At 35.8% G+C, this 16,210-nt stretch overlaps 1 protein-coding gene across 4 annotated transcripts in view; it reads right to left on the bottom strand.

The window, feature by feature from the left end:
- Positions 1–632: 632 nt before the first annotated feature.
- LOC141434084 (homeobox protein abdominal-A homolog) overlaps positions 633–16,210 on the bottom strand; it is a 46,078-nt gene continuing 30,500 nt past the window's right edge. For all 4 annotated transcript variants that reach the window (XM_074096363.1, XM_074096365.1, XM_074096362.1 and 1 more), the window contains exon 3: positions 633–5,095. In XM_074096363.1, the coding sequence (XP_073952464.1) occupies positions 4,698–5,095 (398 nt within the window). In that variant the 3' untranslated portion in view covers positions 633–4,697. The remainder of the gene's footprint in view (positions 5,096–16,210) is intronic.

Here is a 16,210-nt window from a genome sequence, read left to right as displayed (position 1 = left end):
ATTTTGATATATTTAGTAGTAACTCGTGCATTTGCTTTTGAAAATCATCATTTTGTGAAGTGGAACTGATGATGACCATCGGAGGTACTAATCAATAACAAGTATTTCACGGGTTGAATTTCAATTACTTTTTGCTTAGCAATTTATGCTCCTCGTAATGCATGCATATGGTCAAATGGAATGGGTGGTGAAGCACCGGGACTCCTCAATAATGAAAGTCTCTGCATCGGAATAAGCAATCTTTTGTAAAAGGTGATGAGCAGTTGACATTAAACTATTGCATCTTACATTACTTTACACTAAAAAGCGTGTTTTTTATACTTTAAAAAAAATTAAGCCGACTACAAAAAACCATGAAAATAATTTTCTACCAGTCTGAAGTCGGTGCCTCAGCACGAGCCAGCAGGAGTGATTGAAGCCCAATATGTAGTGCGTAGGCGAGGTAGGCGCCTATAGATCCACTCCTGCTGGCTCGTGCTGAGGCTGAGACTTCAGACTGGTAGAACAATATTTTCATGGTTTTTTGTAGTCGGTTAATTTTTTTTTGTATAACTACGTTAGAATTTTAAAATAAATATTGTCTCCTTATATCGTAGGGAAATGGCAGGAAAGGCGCAAGAATACAAATTAAATATCAGTAGTTTAATTAACTCTTTATTCTCTTGAATTTCTGAAATTAATATTACAATATTGAATGCGGGCTTCATACAATCACCCAACTATTTGCTTATTTACCACGCCGTCTCATACCGCGTCGATAGCATATGCCCACGTTAACAAGACACCCAATACAAATACTTCAAACGCAGGTGTCTAGTTAAAATGGGGAATCAACACGACACCTCATTACATAACATAAAACAAAAATATGAACGGAAAAAAAATTCGCCACATAAAACTTTCACGAATATTTACAGTTATTTTAAGACGCTTTAATTACCTACTATTTTCAAAAATATAGATATAGATACATACTCACTACATAGCTACATTTATATTAAGATAAAACTTTATTGAAACATGTATGCATGTAAAACTAAAAGGAAGTTTTGTTGTTTAAAGGTAATCTACTTGTAAGCAGATAATAACAAAGAGAAAACTTAATACAAAATAATTTCGACGTTGCATTGTTTAACGAAATACCCATGGAAAAGATGTAACTCAAAAACCTATAATATTTTTTTAACCTGAACATTCAAATTGTACCTACGAACAAACAAAAACAAAACCAAATCGCTTTAAGCCGGAGCCGAAATAACTGATTAAAGCTTTCAGCCATATTACAGGGTACTTGAAGGAAATAAAACAGTGTAATCAATACAGGCAGGTACATCCTACCTACTAACGAATACTAGTACATGGCAAGACAACATTACCAATGGAGGACGTATGTATGTAATCTATTTTGCAAATTGCTCATTGTTTCACATGAATTACACATCTTTACGAGGCAGAAACAATAAAGTGAACTCGACATAAATCAATGGACGTACATACACATAAATATCGTTACTATGTTACAAGTTATAACTATTGTTAACCAGAACTAAACGTACAATCGTGACAAAGCTGCTGCTTAATAACGTTACAAACTGCTACTAATTTGCACATTCCCGTTCATAAAACAATTATAACGGAATATAACATAAACCTTTAACGGTTTGGGAAATGCAGAAATAACAATTTATTTCGTATACACACGTTGTTTAGCTCAAATACCCCTTCAGTGTGTACGTCCCTTTAGAATTAAGCAATCCTAATACGTTGGCATCTTTAACATTAATCGACGGAATGGCAATGAAATTGATGAAAAAATATCCCCACACTAAGGGCCTGTTTCACCACTTGTCGACTATCTTTAAGTGACGGATATCAGTGATGCCGTCTCTGTTTGTTTTGTCTGAATAAACAAAGACGGCATTACTTTTATCTGACATTTAAAGTTAGTCGACAAGTGGTGAAATAGGCCCTAAGAGAATTAACTCATATTATAAGGGACACATTTTTGTCATTAAATTGCCAATCTATCTCAGTTTCAAATTAATGACTGCCCTTGCACTTTGCGAACAATACCAAATAATTTTAAGCGTTTTAATCGTTACTAACCATCAGATAACTACGATATTTATTACCTATGCATTATAATTTATAAAGCCTACTTATACCGAAGTTACTTAAGTACATTTTGTTCGATTTTCATTCTCGATTTTAATTTAGAATGAGATAAAGTTCTATTTCTAACGACAACCTTATTCTTATACGAAGACTATGGGTTATGTAATGTTATAAAGAATATCATAATTATTGCACGTAGTACCGGAAGGCCGATTCTGCGCTAAAAACTTTTGCGAAAGAGCAGTAGATTTTCTCAGTGAGAACGAGTATTCTTGGTGTGCTACATTTTGTAACGTTTTGTTAAAGTTTCCCCGCAGTTCTGTTTATAATCAGCCTACAGACAGCTAACGCATTTAATGCAATCTATAAATAAAAAACAAAAGAAATAAAATCACCGATCTTCGTGCCTTTGAGTTGTTTCAGTCTAACGAAAAATATGGAATTACCTTTTAATGTACTTATGCTAGGTATGGTTATGTTCAACCAAATAATTACAGTTTTCACACACAAATGAGTAAAACAATAAAAGGGTTGAATTCCGCTAACTTAAAGATACATAAGTTTACCTACGAGGTTGACCAATGTATTTATTAATACTTTGTAAGGGTTATTTAGGTAGGTAGGTACGATAAATTGGACTGAATTTATGTAATATAATATTTAAAAAAAACTATTTGAATCTTCTCGAAAATAAACTGAACTTGGTAAATATTTTTGACAATCTTTCACGTTAGTTTAAAATTTGTTTAGTAAATGGCAGATTTTTTGTAACAATTACTAACAATCCAACTTGTTCCTGAATCTTACACCTACTTATCGACGACTTATCTTGTGCTAATGATATCACGACATTAATATGCTGTAACTTCTAATCAGCTACAGATATACAATTTCCTGAATAATACGAGTGGACAGATATTGCGAGATGATCTATCAAGATTTTTGTTAAGCGAAGAATCCAATTTCATACAGTTATTTATTTACTATTTTTCCTTTAATTCTACCCTGACATTTAATTTACGTATATGGTGACTATCAACACTAATTTTTTTATGCTAATTTTGTTCAAATTACGTATTGAGAGTTCACAGATATTTTTGATGCGATGGGTTTGATAAGCAAAACATAAGGTCAAGTCGTAAACGCTTTTAATTATTTTAAGTTATATTTTGGCACAATTACTAAATTGTAAAATAAGATGTGGGCACAGCAAGCAAAAGCGAATATACTTAATTTGGATAGATTTTGAGCGTTTTTATGTCAAATGTGTAAAACAAAATTAAGTAGTTTCGTAAATATAAACAGTAAAAGGAGCATTGAATTAAAATGCTATTGTTCAAATAGCGCGTGACCAGATTAATCTATTGTTTTATCAATAATTCATACAAAGTCGGACCTATTATTATCTACGTATATTACACTTAAGCTACTCCATTTTTAAAATTACGTGTAAAAGTTTATATTTAGTCACATTATTGTTACCTATTCATTATATGTTTCATCGTTACGTATATAATTTTGAACATCAGATGATTCCGATTTGTGGACAATTCGTAGTCTGCATGTCGATTATTTCTCTTTTAATTGTTCAATTTGATTATTTGTTATACTGAGTACATGGACACAAGGATTTTGACTATATTTATCAAAAAATACAGCCTAATTCGAATATTTATAGGCCTGAAGACCGAAATCACGAAAACATAACGTTATTACAAACTAATGACGAAGACCTATTTGCAATTGTACTTCGATACGTATTTTGTTCTTAATGTAGTTTAATGTTTACCTTCGTTTGGAATTAATAATGAAGGTAGGTATGTATTTATATTAAAGTACGAAGATATATGTACTATTGTAAACAATAATTATGTTTATTAAGTATGATCGAAAGCAAGAGAACTAGCACTATGTACCTATCAAAGTAAAAGTTCAAATAAACAACAATTCTTGATCCTAACTACATTTGTTAATCACAACTGATCCAAAACTGAAGGCAGACAACTCTCTCGAAATCAACCGGTAAAAATAACAAATTTTACAATAATAAAAAAATGTAACAGCCCGCTGAGAGCGGACAAATAATAAAATATACACCAAAATGTACAGAATATAATATCTATTAATAAAAAAATATAACATAATGGATTATAGTAAGTGGTAGCAATAAATACTATGAGATTCACAGATTTAAAATCTTAACTAACAATACCGATCATCACTCTGGCTCCATGTAAACCCTAGAGTAATTGTAACGCTTTTGTAAATTTAGTAATATATTATTGCAATACAAGGTGTGGTTTATGGCAACAAAATAAATGCTTAAAGCACATCACCAGCCTGTCCACGCGCGAGCGCCGCGATGCCGCGCGATGCGAGGCGATGCCGCGGGACGCGCCGCGCACCAAAGGAACATATAACAGAGTCCGCCTCCACAACGAGGCGACGCAATCAGCCGCAAAACATAAAAACTAGTGGATACGAAACGACTAACGTTGTCCTCCGTCCGTAGACGCACTTGCATTCATGTATTCACACTATATGATACAGAATCAGTCAGGATTTGCTAGTAAGGTGGCGCCTTACGTTGGGACCTTGTTCACTTTGAGGAGGTCGCTGGAGCCTTTGTCGATGGGCATCTTCATGGGGTCGTGGTGGTGTGTGACGTGGTGGCCGTGGTGTTGACCTTCGAGCTTGGCTTGCTTCTCCTGCTGCTGCTGCTTCATTCGGTCTTGCTCCTCGCGCTCCCGGCGCGCTTGCTCGTTAATCTCCTTGACAGCTCTCAGTTCTTTCTTTAACTTCATGCGTCGGTTCTGGAACCAAATCTTGATTTGCCGCTCCGTGAGACAGAGCGCGTGTGCGATCTCTATCCTGCGCCGACGTGTCAGGTAGTGGTTGAAGTGGAATTCCTTTTCTAGCTCTAACGTTTGGAACCTCGTGTATGTTTGTCTGCCTCGCCGCCGTGGACAGCCATTTGGCCCTGGAAAGAACAAAGTTTTTGATTAGTACGTGCGATTTTCATCCACATCGTCTTTGGAATAAGTGCCTCTTCAGTAGTAGCTTCTTTTCAAACCATGTAAATTCTCACATAACATTGATTTAAAAGTGACCTCTGTTTTACTGAGGGCTATCGCGCATGAATTAACCGCTAGAGGGGCTAGTGGAGCGTGAGGTCTCCGAAATGACAAATCTCATTGTTTTTAGGTGAGCTACGCGGGTTTATTTATAATTAGAATAATTTTGTGAATATTTTGCAATGCCTGAAATTAATCATAGCAAATATGCGTTGCGGGGCAACGAATGTCAGTTTTTTGAGTCAGTTTTGCCTTTCGGAAACCTTTGTCCTCTGTTTTTTCCGAACAAAACGGGACTACGCAACACTGTGGCATGCTTGATATTTTTATGGTACGGTTGTAAGGCATTAAATATGATTTAAATATAAATTTTGTTTTCACGCCCGTAATAACTAACCATTATACCTACTTCAGGCAAGACCTTTGTCTACAGTGGCGCCAACTGATGATTGCGAAAACGGTAGCCCTCATTAGGTACGCAATAATAGATAGACATTTGTGAAGTACAATAATTATAATAGTATCGCAGGCTGTTTGGGGACCGCAAACGTGGTCTTCACGATCGCCAATCTGTATTTTACTTTTAAAACCATCTCAGATTTTAATGGCTCATTAATAGATATTTTATTGCAGCAGTAAAGTTAATTTTAGAGTTATTGGCTACTGTGACCGACCTCAATGTAGATCAAATATTGAGTTTTATAGGCAGAGAAATAGCTAATAAATGACAAGTGAAACGTTCATTTCGAACATTAAAATCGATACGTGAACCGTTAAAGTCAAAGGCGCGAGGTAACAAAAAGCAATCTGTGTAAAGCAAAAAGTAACGGAAAGGGTTAAGAACAAATGGACTGTAGGACAATAGTGTCCTTTAAAAAAGGAGTCGCTGTAAGACGCCAGTGACGCGTAAAAGGGTTGCGCAACTTTCTAATGCTTTGTAAGGTGTTTTTGTTGATTCACAGAATTTGTGAAAGTCTCGTCAACCCTAACACTGGTCACTGTCCCACAGTTGACACAAGGGACCACTAATCTTCGAGTAAACTACAATCTTATTAATACTAAATCTCATTCTCACGTAGCTATCTGGCTACATAGACAGGTAAATGCGTTCTCACAAAGGTACCTCGCCCGGACTGGTTTTCGAGTCGGCCAATAAATAAGGCAAGATAAATGGCCGTCCCGTCGAGTATTAAATTAATAGCAGACCGACACTCTCCTGGAATGTCTGACCGTGTAGGCTGGCCCTTACCTGGGGTACGTATACCTACACTGATGGAAACAAATGCTGGTTACTATCATGATTAAAATAAATGGATATGGTTGTTAGTAAACTTTATTAATTAGATTAAGATTAAAGACCAATATTTAAATGTGCTAGATGTTTAGGAGTGGGAAGCTATCCCCTTCACAAACTGAATTTGTTGCTTGCGTTTCGTAAAAAAGATCAATTGCAATAACATAATAATAAAAACGAGAGTTAAAGCCGGTATAAAAATTTGTTGTTGTTTAGAACTACAACACTTGCCTGACCCGCGTAGTATTTTAACGTGCTGCTAAATTTATTCAGTGTTGAAGAATTCCCGTAAATTTCAAGATAAACGCCATGCAGTTCTTTGTTTAAAATCTTGAAGATTAGGCAGCTGATAACCAAAGGCGTTCTTGCAGAACTAAAGCTTAACTTTGTTTTATAAGGTTGCCAACCGACTTTACATTGTATACACGCTTTAAACACCTTAAATCTCCAACAGGGGTACCTAATTAAAAAAATACGCAGTTAAGTATAAATCATGTGACTCGTCCAAACTCGGCTACTACATTTACATGTCCCGTAAATTACCGAAACTGCGTTTTTATTGCCGCAATAACATTTACGGTCCTCGCTTACTTCAACAAAAACTGAAATACTCTTTAAAATGTCATAAATAGAAAATTGGATAATTATATAAGTGCGGTTAGACTAGTGCGGATAGGCGTCCCGCTGCGCGCGAGGGAGATAGAGAAAGCCATTCTAATTTTAAAAAGCAAAGATGGAACCCAAAACACGAGTCATTAAAACATACGGCCGTAAGTGATATCTGTTGACGTATGAAAGGGATCATTCTGGTTTACGCGGTAGGGTCTAAATCTGTATGCGATCGGGGGCGAGTATGGCTGTTTTTATGGGGGTTGGTGATATGTTGCGAGGCAGGTTGGGCACCCCTCGGTTGCCATGACGACGGACGTTAAGGCACCTCCCGTCAGCTGGCTTCCATTATTCTCCGCCGCATTGTTGTCAGGGTGGTTTGTTGTTACGAGTACCTGCAAACGCTTTTTTTAATGGGAACGTTTTCCCATAGCGCGATAGTGATCTGATTGATTGCAGGATACCATAATGCCTGATTTGCATTTGCACGAATATTTTGGATCTGATATAAAAATAGTGTCTTTTTAGGTTTTTTTGGAGTTCTTGTTTTTTGTTCCGATAATTTAGTGAGCTTAGTAATTATTTGTAGCCACGGGATTAAACGAAAAAGTGTGTAAGAGCGTAAACACCATATATCTGGGTAGAACGATACATTAATAAGACGCGTGCATTGTGGGAGACACCGACACGGTCGCGCTCTTACCGGCTCTATGCCGCTTTTACAACACTGCCTTTTTGCCGTCAATAAAACATGTTTAAAAGAGAACATCCTGTAAAAAAATCTGGGAAAAGAGTGTCAGATAATATCTAGAAAAAAAACTTCCATAAGTAACTATTTTATTAGAGGTAGGTATTGTAATATTGATGGAAATTTCTATCATTAAAACTTTTTGCAACTGACATAGGTATTTGCTATTTAATTCGATACATCTATATGAAAATCATTATTCTTTAATCTGGCGTACTGGGTCGGTCAAATAAAGGCTGTAGCGCGATTTAGATTTAAGTAGGCGATAAAATAACATAGATTAAGAATTTCTAACACTATTTTATATGGATGTAATAACGTCTGAAATAAAGTTTAATTTAATTTAATTTTAATCAGTTTCAATAATTTATTTATGAACTAATAGAATATTAAGTACTTGTTTTACCAAGGTAGAATAGCATTTGTTTTTAGAACAACAAATTCGTACAATATAATTACGCCTAGGTACGCTGAAGCGACAAAAGTATTGCCAAGTAAATAGTTACCTACAAACGCAACCGTGGCAAAACGACTTGGCTCGCTGTTTATCTCGGAAATAAATCTCACAGAAAGCCGCTACCTTATTTATTATTTTATTTAACTCGGCCCACCTTTTACGAACCTGTTTCTTGTTCTTTGATTAATGCATGCCCGGATCGGCATAAGGGCTTTTCTGAATTACAAATAAATTATACTGAAGTTTTGTCCAGTAAGAGTGTTATTTATTGCAAGCTTAACGTTAAAAGGGTGGTCAGAGGAGAAATGGATACAAGTATAAAGGCACCAAGATAGCATTTAATTAGCTTTGAAAGACACCTTAACTATGCCAGCCTCACTGGAATGAAAATTTAAGCTGGATCTACACTGACGCACAAATTGTTATATTGACAATAGATCTCAATAATTTGCCCGAATTAAGGCCTGAATTGCATTAGGTATCAATTTAAGGCATATTAAAGCATGAAAGGGTACCATAATTCCTCTGTCGGCGAACGGTTTATGGCGCCGTAACTCGCAAATTGTCGTAAATAGTCGGCTAAACTCGGCTGTGCTCGGGACACCATCTTAAAATAGTTCGTGCTGGATACGGGAAAGCGAGACTCACAAAGTAGAAGAAAATTGACTGTTAACTGTTTTTTTTACAGATGAGTAGGTACAGTCGACTACAATAAAACGTATACATATCCCTCTTGTTTCAATGAAATAAGCCTTATGGAAATGTGATAAGTAAGGACTATATAGTTGTACCTACTTAAAAAAATATATTTTTAAGTCTTAACTAAGTCTAAAGAAACAATGTCTAATGCAACGATCAATGCAAAAATATACTATCACTAAATTAAAAAATTAAGTATTGGCACATACATTTCAAAAAACAAATGGCATGCAAATCAGGTTTTAGGAGAGAAATCCTAAAATGTAAATTATAACTTCCTCCTGACAGCTAAAATCGTTCTTAATCCAAACCAGATAGCGTATATCAATTGCACAATTAAAAAGATTAACACTAAAATGCTTTTCGGCACTTACAAGTACCTTTGTGGCCAAAAGACCAATCAAAATTCTTCAGATAAAAGTTTACCTAAACGTACTGCACACCCTCGAGCTTTTAGTTAAGGTTAATTAAATAAAATGACATCAGCAGTGTTAATAGTTAACATGTTTTTAATTATGTTTATAGTAAACGGTTTACTGTGTGTTTACTAAACACACATTATTCCATTTCATTTTATTTAATGTCATAACGGAGCCACGTCGTGAGTAGTAATTAATGTGATATTTATCTACAGAAGGTATGTTATCAGAGAAAGTTTCTTAAAAAAGATTTATAGGTTTGGGTGCAGTTTTAATGAACTTGACACAGTAAATTTTAACCGAATGGAAAATTGAATAGTTCATTGTACCTATAATGTTAGAGTTCTAGTTTTATCTTGTACTTATAATTGTTCATGTTCATATTACATAGAAAAAGGATTATTTGGGATAGTTTTTAACAGGATGTTATCAAAATTGATTATTACCGTGTTTAATAAGTACCTTATATTAACATTCTAATTATGCTCCTGAAAAAAACTTTACAGCGAAAGATCACTTTTTGTTAAGAAGACTCAGAAAGGTTACATTAATGAAATAATGGAGCACAATTATTGTTAATTTAATTTATTATTATAATAAATTAAAATTAGACTAATTTAAAAATATTAATAAAAGTAAAACAAACTAATAACTAAACTATAATTAAAAGAAATTTGAAAAAGTATCCCCCCGCGGCATGGACCCAAAGATGCTGGCAGCATTTCCTCGCTGTATAGCAATGCTGATACGTTGTGCGAGGAAGCTGCCAGCTCTACGGTCCCCTGTGGTATCCGAGAGACGTTTGGATAATTCTTTAAAGATATTTTTTCCGCTGGGCCTCCACGGACCTAAGGTCTCAACCCCGAATGGAACAAAGTTGTATTCAGGGCCGAGACCTTTGTATTTGTTTATTTTAAGTTTATAAAGTAAAAGTTTCATATGAAACAAAATCCATTTCAAAACCACACTCTTGCAAAAAGTCCCACCAATTTTTCGTCACGGTCCGAGATCAGTCTCGGGACAGTGTGGCGGTGCCATAAAGAGTAGACTATAGGTTAGTGTGGAAAGCTGGTGCAGGGCTAATATTTCACAAGCTCGTTTGAGTCGGAAAGGAGTATTTTTTGCTCATCGCGAGCCCAGTTAAATCATCACAATGTTGTTCTGTGCTCCGGTTGTAAAGGACATTGCCATTGCGCAGGGTTAACACCAACTATGAGTCATTTGTTAGTATTTTACGAGTAAGAAACATCATCTGTGTATTAAATAGATAATTAGAGAATTGTATTTTTAGTATTTATAAGTTTTTTGCTGACTGCACTTTATTTTACTACACTTGCATTGTCATCTGAAAACATATTCGCGCCAAATTTGATGTCCTTCTAATCACTAGATGTGGGAGAAAGTTTGACTTTTCGGATAATTTTAATGAACATCGATACAAACAAACACTCATTTCATTATTCAATAAAAGGTTGCAAATACAAAGTGGTACGAGTGTAATTTTGTTCTCATCAATAAAGTTCAACACCGATTGCGGAAAAATATGTCACTAATATTTCATATTAGTTGTTCCCCGTGACTCCATTTGGTTAGAATTCGTTTATCGCGCCCTCTTGGGCAATTAATTCTTCGGGATTAAAGGTGTATAGGTACTGTATTCTGTCTATGTAATAATTATATAAAAAACAGTTTATTTTCAGTTAGTTTAGTTTATAACAACGGTTTTTTATCATAGAACTCTCGTTTTGAAAGTAGCGATTTTTCTAATTCATAAAATGACCGAAAACCATTCATAAGTTACATAATAATATAAAATGTCCCAATATTTATAAAAAAAGTAATAATAAAAACTTTTATTCGTGACATTACAAGTTAAAATTTTAATAGGCTTGTGTATGGCATGTTAATGGAATGACAGTCGCAAGTCAAGCTGTAACGTCAAACGGACAGCTCATGATACTGATGCCATTGAGCGATTTTCGCCTGTCAAGAAACCTTCATTGGTAACAGCATGGTAGGTTTTCTATGATAAGAACACATTTTTCTTTGTAGTATCATTCCATTTACCAATTGAACTAAAATCCATATTAAAAAAACATTTCGTTTGGCAACCCTACGTCCCCTGTTCAGCCGGCTACATTGGTGAGTTGAAGTGAAACGATCTTTGATCCCCGGACCGCCTCACTGACGTCACGATTTATTCATCCCGAATGAAACTATACTCATGCGCAGGTCTGCAAAACGACGATTTAGGGCTCTTGTTAACGTTAAGAGTAGGTACAGTCGAGTTCGTAAACTGAAATTTTGACCAAAAATATCTGAACACGACTCTATTGTTAACGGCGTGTTCAGATATTTTTGATAAAATTTTTGTTCACAAGTTTATAAACTCGACTGTACTTTGTGCAATATATAAATAGGTGCGGGACTCAAATTAATAGTATTATAACCCAGTCTCAATGATAAAGGTAAGAAAGAATGTGGCAAAACCCAGACGGAACTCTTTCTAGTGATTAGTTAATATTTGAAATGAATTGAATATTTCAATGCGATCGTTATGTCACGGCCAGATTATTAAGCATACTCGTATTGCATTTAACCTTAATATATCAAGCTTGATACATAAATAATCCAATTTACAATAAAACCCGTTGTGTAACAGTGGCCATCGAAGATATAATAAAGAGCTATGTATGAGAACAGTGCTACACTGAAGATTGTACATTTATTGGTCCATAAAACGCTATTTATTAACAGGCTTATACTTTGTGCATATAATGGCATTTATTATTGAAATTGATGACTTTATAAGAGATAATAAGGTCAAAGGATATCGCATGCGACACATAATGTTCGATTTAATTAGTCTCAATGTTTCCATTATAGTACATAATGGTTTTACATAATGTTAGGTAAATTAGTATGTCTTCCTATGAGGATATAGGATATTTATTTAAAAAACATCGAATTTGTTGTATATATATATCAACTAAGATATAATTGAAAATCTTGTTGATTTTAAGCGCTTATGTAAGTGTGGTGTCAGCCATTAGGTCGTTTTCAAAATTAATAAATGTGGCTCTACTTCGAATAGCTCTTAAGTCAATTGGATTAAAATGTGTCTACCTAAAAATGCAATTAAAAATATGTGATCGGAGATGGCATTTTAACTCTCTTTAAAAATGATTTACTCCTTTTCATTACTTAAGTAGGTACATAAATTAGCTTTATTTAGTCAAGACTAATAACGTAACTTCCATAAGTTAGAATAATATCACTATAATTTAAGCGAAAAAAATCTCCCCAACAAATTAGGAGAGATATGAAAATCTTGTCAAATACGGAATGTAAAAGCTTTTGAAGTCGTTTGGAGTTTTGCCAAACACGCTGCCAAATGCATGGTTTAAGGAATAAATAGGTATTTCAGATTTATTTCGGTATAAAATACAATTTTGGAGATTGGTTCAAACATACCTACTTTAGTTAGACTTAATACTCAGTAAGTATAAACATATAGTACTTATGTGTGGACTTTCTAGATGATCTTTCTAGATATTATAGTACCTACTTGTAAGTAGGTACATACTATAATATAGGTACCTACAACCTACTATTTTCGATACACCTCCTCCAAAGTTTTATTTCATTTGACTTGATCGAGGGACTTCAGGAATGAAAACTTTGACACTAACAAGATTTGTTTGTCAGAAGGAAACGGAAAATAGCTTTACACAAAGTTGCTATAGATGCTCTCTTCAATGCATCAAGTTTGTCTGTAAAGTTTGCTTTCTTTGTCTTATCTTTTTAAAGTTGTTTATAGTTAAGTACATAAATAATCAAAAGTTGTAAGCACCAAAGTGCAATTGCTAAATAAGTAAATAGCTTTGTTCATGGGTTATAATTTAACCCGTTTTGTGGTCTTTTCACTTTTAAACGTCGCAAAAACTCTGTAGCCTGCTTGAGTCTATACAAAAACATTTCCAGTGAAAGATTTATCTCAAAAACCGTGTATCACTGTAGCGAGCAGTAGACGCGTTCTCGGTAGCGGCAAACTGGTTCCGTATGCAAGGAACATCACTTGTATACATGCAGAATGAGCAATGAACCTCACCGACCACATATCTTGACCCCTACCAAAACGCAAAACTATCAAAATGAAGTTTCTAATGACACTGGCTAGTCTGGACGGAAAGCATGCGTACAATACAACTTTTTGTCAACATATGCGTGCAACTACAATCTTTAAAAGGCAGGGCTTTAGGTCTAAAATTGGGTAAACTTTCTTTTAGAATGACGCTCCCTATGATAATGCAATGCAGTAGATGCAACTGCGCTTGGCGCCAATTAAATATGCGGTTATGCTGGGACTTTTAATAGTTATTCGTAAATAGAGGCTTGATTATTTCTAGAACTCTGGTGTAATGTATTTGAAACAGGAAAGTAGACGAATTATTGCATAAGTACGTTGAAAGTTATTCAAGCAATATCCGGCTATCCTCTTAGTAACAAGCTTCAAAGGAGACAGCTCAGGATACGACATTACTAATTTGGTCACCGGACATTGGCGAGGCACATAACAAAATCATAATACCTACACACCACACACTGGGTACTCCAAGACTATCATTATCATCGCGGACGGCATCTTATGCATAGTATTTTTTGTACATTAGTTGGATGTACATATACTCAACGCACCTGACAACGTAAAATAATTGACGCGTCAAATTAAAACCACAAACAAACTTTCTAGTTTAACAGTAGACTCAGTAAGTATGAATGCCAAACCCAACAGTAGTAGGTAAGTTAGTACTAGGTACGTGCTACATAAACGCTAGCCCGTACCTACTATATAGCTAGCTCCAGTACAGTGCGTCCAAACACCAACTCCCCGAGGACGTAATTATACAAAGTCTGCACAGGATGTGCATTCGCCGTCCCAAAAGGAACGACACAACATCCCATAGACACACGCGGAAATGAACTCTAATAGCCTACCAGAAAGCTTCATTTTCCGCGTCCGGAAAAACTGAATTTTCAGCGAGGTTTTCCCATTTAATCCACGTCTGAAATACATACGTTAGCGACACAAATAAATAAGTGCACTCGGTCTGCCGCCCACTGCCGCCCCGGGATTAATTCACTTCTCTGATGTTTTAATCAAGCTAAATATACACTCGACTTAAAAAGAAGTAATTTTGTTCTCTGAGTTAGTTTCCGTGTTTAATATAATAGGCACATACAGTGCTTTGATATCTCCAGCGGTTCTTTGTAATTAAAAGCCGACCAATTCCAAGAACACACTATCAGCTGTTTTTAGTCAATCGTACTGAAAACAATTGCCTAATGCGGGCCCAGTTTTTTCGGAGTCAATATTTATATTAAGGGCCCACGTGTTAATGCTATAACAGGATGTTTAAAACTCCAAATTGCCGCGCTAAGTACGCACTTCATTTCCTATTATTATTTGTGAGTATTCGTGTTGTAGATAAGCCGCGGCGGCGCGCACTCGGGGCTTAGAAAGCGTTATTTTGATAATATATTAATGTGAAGTGGTCGTACATTCCCATGGCGAGAAGAGAGGCCGTTTTATTTTTGAAAATGACTCCATCAGTCACAGATAACGTTCCTGAGGCGTCACAAAAAAAACTGTTATTGTACGTATCGTGTGTCACGTACCGGTTTGGAGTAACTAAATATTGTTCAGTCGAATTTAGTGGATACTCCTGTGACTTTATCGCGTGTTCGCCGCGCCGAGGGGAATAGTTAATTTATAGTTAGGTGGGAGATCACACAGGAAAAATCTTAGTGTGAGATAAAGCTCCGTGGATAAAGCCCTTCGAATAAATTTATACTTGAATAGCGCGGTGTTCATCCGCCCTATATCACGATAATGCGTTGATATAAGAGATTAGTGCTTATTATTACTAAAATATAAATAACATTGTGTCATTTTTAAAAGTATGTATCCATTAAATCAAGTTTAATTCTCTCGAGGTACACTGCGTTCGAAAGGCGGCCCACAAAAACACGGCACTAAACACGCCCACGTCAACTTAGAAAATGTACGCAGACAGTGTTGTGGGATAATTAATTGTGAAATAATCATCTCATAACTGCCAGAGGCTGGTGTAAAAATCTTAGGAGCTGCCCAATGAATCAAGTTAATGTAAGATAATGCGGTTTATTCCCGAGTACCGCGGCGTAGAGTTTAAAATGCAGTATCGTATAACTAACCTCCACTCAATAGCCACACGAGTCGGTCGCACAATAAAAGAGCTTTTAAAAACATCGGGCTATCTTAGCGGCCATTGAGTCGGTCGTGTTACGCGTTGTTTTGAAAGCGCATAGAACGATTACGATTACGTTTCCAACGAACCGTCGACTTCAAGTTACCTACGTTATATCGTCATTCGAATCTCGCGCTCGGATGTTTGGTCCGAAACGCTCGTTCATTAGCATTTTATGAGTGATACGAGCGATAATGGTGTAATAAGACGCATTGAGTGGGTCATACGACGTGATAGACGCCCGGCCTGCTGGCACACAGTGGTGCTCGCCACACTGTTATGGGCCATAGTCATTCAGATCAACGCATTCTCATTCAGTCAATGGGTCTTATTGTACATTTCAGATGTTCCGATGCTCTGAGTGCTCAGACGGCAATTTTGTTTTGTTTTATTGGGCCGGTAAGCAATACACGAGAGTAATCGGCTTCATTTCGATTGCTATTTTAGTCGAATGATTTCACTGTCTTGACAACAACCTGTTCCAGATCTTTGGTTCATCCACTTT

Source organism: Choristoneura fumiferana, chromosome 13 (assembly GCF_025370935.1).
Source record: "Choristoneura fumiferana chromosome 13, NRCan_CFum_1, whole genome shotgun sequence".
Taxonomy (NCBI): domain Eukaryota; kingdom Metazoa; phylum Arthropoda; class Insecta; order Lepidoptera; family Tortricidae; genus Choristoneura; species Choristoneura fumiferana.
Note: the sequence above shows the minus strand (reverse complement) of the source record. Positions and strands in the feature narration are given on the sequence as shown.